Raw genomic sequence first — 7,122 nt, 5'->3', positions numbered from 1 at the left:
CCTTTCTTTCCTTCTTCCTTTCTTTCTGTCTTTCTGTCTTTCTTACCAAGTAAGATTCCAATTCTGAACCCGTGGAGTCACAGCAATTTGAACAAAGCTATTCATGAAATTCAGAGCAGGTGCAGAGGAGGAGTAGATTAGCAGGAAGAAGGAAAAAAGTTATTGGGAGTGGAAACTGTTTTTCATGGAACTTCAATGACTTTCTGGAACATTTTTGAAACTGAGGTAAGGGGATTGTAATAAAACTTTCCAAATAAAGCTTGAAGTGTAAACAAGCTGATATATAGAGAGTGTGTAAAGCCTGCAGAAGCTGGTTTTTGAGGGTACATTCTACTACCCCAGCAAAGTTAGTACTGTAACAATCTAAGACATCAGTGACCAGCTCTGTGTGTTATTCAGCATGTGACAGCGTGTGACAATCCACCCTGCATGGAAGGTTCTGCTCTGATGCATTTACACAAGTAATGTCGTAAATTATGCAAGCAACACTTTTCAAGATACTATTTGACAATTCTGCTTGAAGATAGTTGGCTAAATTGCATACAGAGCCAAGATTTGCTTTGATTTTATTAATTTTTCCCTTTCTGTTAAGCTTCCAAGTTCATTTAGCAATGAGAGTTTGTAGAAAAGGAGTGACATCCATGTAGGCTCCCTGCACTTTGCCATGCTCATTTCTCTAAACTTTGTGTGCCAGCTCAGGAGCAATAATATCAAGTGACTTCAAAGGACAACTGCTCCCAACAATCCACAATGGCTTGTATTTCAGCTCGTTAACCAGCACAGCTCACCAGACCTGTTATTTCAAGGCCTCTGCTGCTCTTTTCATGTACTGAGCTACATTGCCAGCTCAGTGCAAGTGAAAGGGGGGAAAAAAGGCCAAAGTTGTGTAGAACTTGGGAGGGAGGTCGGTTTCTGCACATGTGTCTCCAGACACAGGAGCACAGACTATTTTTAAAGCAAACCTGGAACATACGTTTCATGCAAGGAGTCAATAATAAAACTTAATTACATGTTTTCTCATACCCACTATTTCCCTCCTTTGACTGTATCTTGTCTGAAACCTGGACCGTAGGTCCTTTGGAAAAGGATCTGTCACCATAAAACAACCAGACTGTGATTTGGCTGCCCACATGCTGGTTTAGAATCTATGGCAATAATTAATAGGTCATTCATTTTGCATGTCAGTGGTGTTCATTACAGTAAATGTATTTGACTCCCCTCTTCAAGGCATCAAACGATATCCCTACAAAGTGCTTATTCTGACTGGCAGATCTCTTACACAGGCTAAGAACTAGAAATATATCAAATTTGACACAGAGTTTTCATTCTGATAATATTGCTTGATAGTGGGTTTTTGAAAAAAGGTCAAGGCTAAAAGCTGCAGTATTTGGCTTATTTTGGGTTTAATATAGGTGAGTGTAATTGATGTCAAAGAAGTTTCAGCTCCAGCCTCAGTTTTCCACTCTCCAAACCTTCACTTAGGCCGTGAGTGGGGGATATTTACAGCCTGAAGGAAGCTTTTGCCAACTTGCAAGTCAGCATAAAACAGTGCCCATTGCTGAAAGGATCAGTTCCACCTTTCCAAGGGCCTTCAATTTCTCATTTTTACCACTGTACCTCATCATTGCCAGAAACATTTGCGTGACTGTACACTGAGCCACATCAGGGCCTCACCTAAACTAAAGTTCATCAGTTTTTTTCTGACCTGGTTCACTACCTGGTCCCACAAACTTCTGCATAGGCACAACAGAAAGAGCCATGTAGGGTTCAGAAAAAACATGGCCAAGGGCAGCAAACAGACAGGACCTGTGTAGGAGTGCTTTATAATGCTTGTTTAAAGGGTGCCTGAAACTAAGGCCTGCTGCTACTCTGATTATATCTCCTGGACAAAATTTCTGATTTCTGTAGGTATTGTCTGAGAAAAGGCTGGTGGCCTCAGTCCACGGTGATTCCTTTGGGAAGCAGTTAGGGTGTTGAATAAATAGGGCAACATGACACTATATGTGATTTATGTAAATAGTTTGCAGTGCTGTTAGGTTTTTATTTAATTCATGCCTACCTGTATCTGTCTTAGGAAGAGAGAAAGATTAGACTGGAGTTGATTCTGAAAGATAGAAGAGAATGGTATTGAAAAATCCCCAAAGGCTTTGTTTGTTGGATCTTTCACCTCTCCCCTGGTGGTGCCAGAAGGTAGATTTCCGTCATGGTGGTCAGGGGGTTTTTTTGCTGCTATGTCTCTCTCCCATTCTGTCCGAACTGCAAAGGAGATAAAAATCCTGTCCTTCTACCTGTGATTCTGAATCAGCTCTCCTAACCCTTGGCTATGTGCCCAGCAAAACCCCAGAGCCAAATTCCCTGACAAGCACACTGTGGCTTGTCTCTATTATCTGAGTGAGGATATACAAGCCCAGAAAAAGGGAAGGGAGAAGTGCCTGGTCCAATGCAAACAGTGATTTCCTCTTCTATACTGATGTTTTAGTAATGGTTTGAGAGCGATAGGGATTTGTGAAGATGTTTGAGATCAGTCTGTGAGCCTATTGCAATAACTGTTTACACATTAAATAAATTTACCAAATTTCACCTGCACAATATAGGACCACAATCAAATAGGTGCTCCTAGGAATTCACTGTAGCTCCCACCAAACCCTTGAGACTACAGTGCCACCTGCAGCGTTCTCACCCCGTCCTCATGGGACAGGACCAGCAGCTCTGCAGGGTCATAATCTCATCTGGGCTATGGGGAAGCCAAGAGCAAGCACCACATGGCCCTCAGCAGCCTAGAGCAAAAGTGGCTTTGTCCTGGTTTTATGGATTTTCCTAGCTGAGGATGAGTAGGCAGACTACTTTGCAAATTTGAATTCCCTGCCTTCCTTCACCTCATGCTTCACAGGCTGCCTGATGCCTCTATCAGCAGGACAATGATGTGCAGCGTGTTGCAGCTCATTTCTGTAACGTGCTCGCTGTTTTTGCTTGGTGTGGTAATGGGAGAACTTACGCAAAGCCAGCTCGGCTTTATTGCTTCCATCAGTCCCTGCAGAAGCTGTGAGCAGGTACTTGCATCACCCACCTGTTACATCCACGCTGCTGAATGCAGGGCAGCAGTGGGACTCCCACATCCCTCAGCTTATTCTTTGGCTCTCCTTCCATGAAAATCCAAATTTCTCACTCTGGACAAGTGCTGATGCTTCTAAATGCCACTGCATTGCCCCTGCAGTGGCCAGAGCTGAGGACAGTGCACTGCTGCTTGTACCTGAGGGAGCCCCTTGTCCCATCAGAAAGGGAAGGGGTGATGCTGTCATCCCTTGGTGTATCTTTCCATTTGCTTTGCACACAAGGCAATGCCACAAAATCCCAGTCCTGGCAGATTCTTAAATCACACTCAATTGGGAACACTTGTTAAGCCTTATTAAGAGTTTTATTAGCTCTAAAAATAGGTTCTTAAATGTTTTCCAAGGTTGACTAAAATGTGAAAAACAATTATATAATCAGTGTTTAAAATAAACCACAGTTTGTTACAACTGAAACCCATTCAGTGGAATAACATTTATCAAGAGTCATAGCATATAGAAAATTGTGCAGCCTCTGCAAATCCACAGACAGTATTTCTCTGCTTGCTTTCAAACTGAGTAGTTCCTGAATCTAATTTTCTGACGTCCACCAGAACTCCTTCCAGCAAGAACACTGCAAGAGTGGAACACGGTCTTTGGGTGAGAAGGCTGCGAGGTTTTTTAATAAAAATAAAGAACTGGTCTATTGGTGTACCCCATTTTTTATACTTTCTTATTGTTAAATGAAAACTTTTATAAATAACCTTACATAAATAATAATCTCAGGAGTTTTAAAAAGTTCATACCATCAGTTGAACCTGACTCAACCTTCTCTGGTCTCTCACTGTTTAAACTATTTCTGCAATTATTCTGGAATACAAGAATCCTTAATGTCTCTTATTGCAAGAGCAGATCATATATTTTGGGCAAGAGTTAAGCTGCAGAGGAAGATTTGGCAATTAAGTGAAATGCATGTTACAGCTGATGGCTGCTTTTTTTTTGTTGTTGTTGGAATAACTGAAAAGATTAAGCTGTAGTGCATGTAGGGCTTGAGTCATGCTTTTATCGTTGCATCTCTTGGCCTGATATGAACTCTGTTATTAAAAATGGTAGCTCAAGCTGATTCTGTACTTTGTTTATCTACAACCAAGCTCAGCCAAAGATCAGCTAGCCTAGGTGGAAAAATGTAGTTGAAGGCTGTGTACATACAGGCACCGCTAATTACCTTCCATGACTGCCAAATGACTATAGATACTAACAGATTTCTTAGTATGCCTTTAAACAAAGCACTCTTATCTATGCATAAGAAAAAGCACTACGCAGAGCAGAGTTAATACAACATGTTAACCTATATTTTGATTTAGTTTGCTCCTTAGAAAAAGAAAAAAATGAAGTAATTTATCACCCCTTTTTGTTGCCAAAAGGAACTGCAGTACCGTCCAAAAGCTTGCGCCCTGGGAGACCCCAGTGTCAGTAGTACTGACGCCTCTTCTCCTCCGTAGTGTTTAAATGATCAGCAGCTTTAGTGTCGTGTCGTTTTGCCTGTAAAGGAGCCGGGTGTGTATCTTTGCCAGCCAGTACAGCCCAGTATAACCCACCGGGAGCCACCGTCTGACTCTGCAATGCCGAGAACCTGTTCGGGAGATACCGATCCCCACTCGGGAGCGCGTCCTGGCCTTTTGCTCGCGAAGAGCTCAACCGGAGCATCCTTGGACTACAGTGGGGAGATCGTGGGCAGCAGCCGGAGGATAAAAAGGCCCGGCAAGAAAACCTTCGGAGGGAAGCAAGCGGCAGGATTTAAGGAGCGAGCAATCCCAGACGTGAATGAAACACAAACACGCTGTGGGTTTTCTCTTCCTTAGATAAAAGCACTGGCGAGCCAGCCCAAACGCTGCCCGCGGATGACTAGTCAGAACAAGTTCAAACTCCAGAGCTCAAATTAAAATGTTTCCTCTGTGTGACTGCCTCCTGAGCCGGGAGTTTCCTCGCCAGCCCCACATCTGCCCGCAGTCCTCCACCGCCCTCTGCCCCGGCAGCCCCGCTCCGCCCGCCCGCCCCGTGCCCGGCCTGGCTGCGGCGGGGCGGGCGGGCGCTACACGAGGGACTCGCAGACGGGCAGCGAGTCCGAGTCCTGGCTGTGCATGGAGCTCAGCCCCGTGTCCGAGTCCTCGTCGTTGTCGGCGCGGTCCTTGCGCAGCGCCCGCGCCTGCTCCACCCAGCCGCCCCCCGCCGCCGCCGGCCGCCCCCCTCCCGCCGCCCCGCGCGGCTCCGCGGGCGCCTCCGCCACGTCCAGGGTGCCCAGCGTCTCCAGCAGGCGCTGCAGCTCCCGCTCCTTGTCCTCCCACGCCCGCTGCGTGCAGTCCAGGTCGGTCTTGACGGCCTCCAGGTCCGTGCTCAGCTTGAGACCGATGTAGAGGCTGGTGCTCAGCTGGGTCTTGACCCGTTCGTGCTCCAGGTGCAGCTCGCCCTCGCCGCCGCCGCCGCCGCTCAGCTCCGTGGTGTCGCAGTCCGTGTCGGCCAGCCCGGGCCCCGCCGCCAGCTCCAGCTCCTCCCGCCGCCGCTTCATCCAGCGCTCGTTGAGCTCCTCCTGGATCTCGGCGGCCAGGTGCTCCAGCAGCTCCTCCTGCTGCGCCCGCTGCTCCTGCAGCTGCAGCACCTCCTCGCACTTCCTGGCGTAGTCCTCCTCGGGGCGGCCGGCGGCGAGCTGGCCCGGCTCCCGGCCCGGCTCGGGCTCGCCGCCGCCCGTGCCCACCAGGTAGGTGTCCTGCACGTAGTTGACGCCGTGCCGCTTCATGCGGTCCAGGTGGATCTTAGCCTCGTACCTGTCGATCTCGCGGTCCAGCTCGCGGAGCCGCTGGATCTGCTGTCGGATGGTGTGGTCCTGCGAGAGCACCAGGTGCACCAGCGTCTCCATCCTCTCCGCCGACGAGGCCTCCCGGGCCAGCGGCTGCTGCCGCTTCTTGTTGATCTTGGCCAGCTTGCGGAAGGCTTTCCGCACCACTCGCCGCTGCCGCTCCTGCGTGAGCGCCAGGCTGGCGCGGGCCGCCCCCAGGCCGCGGCCGGGGCGCTCCTTGCTCAGCACCACCCGCGCCTCGGCGCTGCGCGGCCCCGCGTTGGGCAGCGAAGCCTCGCTGCGCACCAGCACGAAGCGCACGTTCTCCTGCTCGTCCCCCCACGCCACCCAGAGCCGCAGGATCTTCGTCTTGTTGGGCAGGATCCGCTCGAAGCCGCGCCACTTCTCCACGATGCAGTAGGAGTGCGGCGGCCCCGACAGCATCCCGCCGGCGGGCTCGGGCGGCGCCGGGCGCTGCCGCCGGTGGTGGCTGTCCTCCAGCAGCACCCGCACCACGTCCGAGCAGGTGGTCCGCCGGGAGAGCCCGGAGATCAGCTTCTCCTCCTGGCAGATCCACACCGAGATCTTCCGCTCCTCGGGCTCCATCGGGGCGGCTGCGGGCGGGCGGCCGGGGCCGCGGGCTCAGGGCTGGCCGGGCAGCCGCTCCATGGGGAGCGCTCGGCGGAGGCGCGGCGCTGCCCGCCCGCCCGGCTTCAGGGCGGCCGGGATGCCTTGCCGTCCCCTCCCCGCCCGCGGCACCCCGCCCGTGCGCTCCGCCGGCCGCTCCACCCCTTCCTGCCCGGTGCGGCGGGGCCGCCGGGGGCGGGGGGGCCGGCCCGGTGCGCTGGGAGCCGCCGCGCTCCTGTCCGCTGCCCGCGCCCCGCCGGGATTCGCTCTCCTCGCGTGGGCTCCCCGCGGCTCAGGCCCCGCAGCCCGCGCAGAAATCCGCCGGCGCGGACACTTCGGGCCGGGTCGCCGTCGCCTCCGTGTCCCCTTTCTCCGTGCCCTGCCTGTGCCGCGAACGAGCGAACGAGCGGCGTCGGGGATCTTCCAAAGTGCCGAGGGACAAGAGCGAATCCTGGAGCTTCAAAGGGAAAGCCAGAACTAGTGAGGAATTTCCAGTTTTAGTAAATCATCCGCCTGTAATTAGGAAATTCATGTTTGTGAAGCACTTCGCAGATGAAATATGCAAAGGACGGGAATGTCTAAGTGCTATTAAAATACTAGCTGAGCCAGATTTTA

General features: G+C 51.5%; 1 protein-coding gene across 1 annotated transcript; it reads right to left on the bottom strand.

Moving 5' to 3' along the window:
* Positions 1–3,396: 3,396 nt before the first annotated feature.
* Positions 3,397–6,592, bottom strand: RASSF10 (Ras association domain family member 10). Its single transcript, XM_032112782.1, has one exon. The coding sequence runs from the start codon at positions 6,484–6,486 to the stop codon at positions 5,140–5,142; it is 1,347 nt and encodes a 448-aa protein (XP_031968673.1). The 5' UTR covers positions 6,487–6,592; the 3' UTR covers positions 3,397–5,139.
* Positions 6,593–7,122: the final 530 nt, after the last annotated feature.

Source organism: Corvus moneduloides, chromosome 6 (assembly GCF_009650955.1).
Source record: "Corvus moneduloides isolate bCorMon1 chromosome 6, bCorMon1.pri, whole genome shotgun sequence".
In the NCBI taxonomy this organism is placed as follows: domain Eukaryota; kingdom Metazoa; phylum Chordata; class Aves; order Passeriformes; family Corvidae; genus Corvus; species Corvus moneduloides.
Note: the sequence above shows the minus strand (reverse complement) of the source record. Positions and strands in the feature narration are given on the sequence as shown.

Excerpts from the sequence above, each read along its gene's own strand:
- RASSF10 (XM_032112782.1), bottom strand. The coding sequence starts at position 6,486 with ATGGAGCCCGAGGAGCGGAAGATCTCGGTGTGGATCTGCCAGGAGGAG.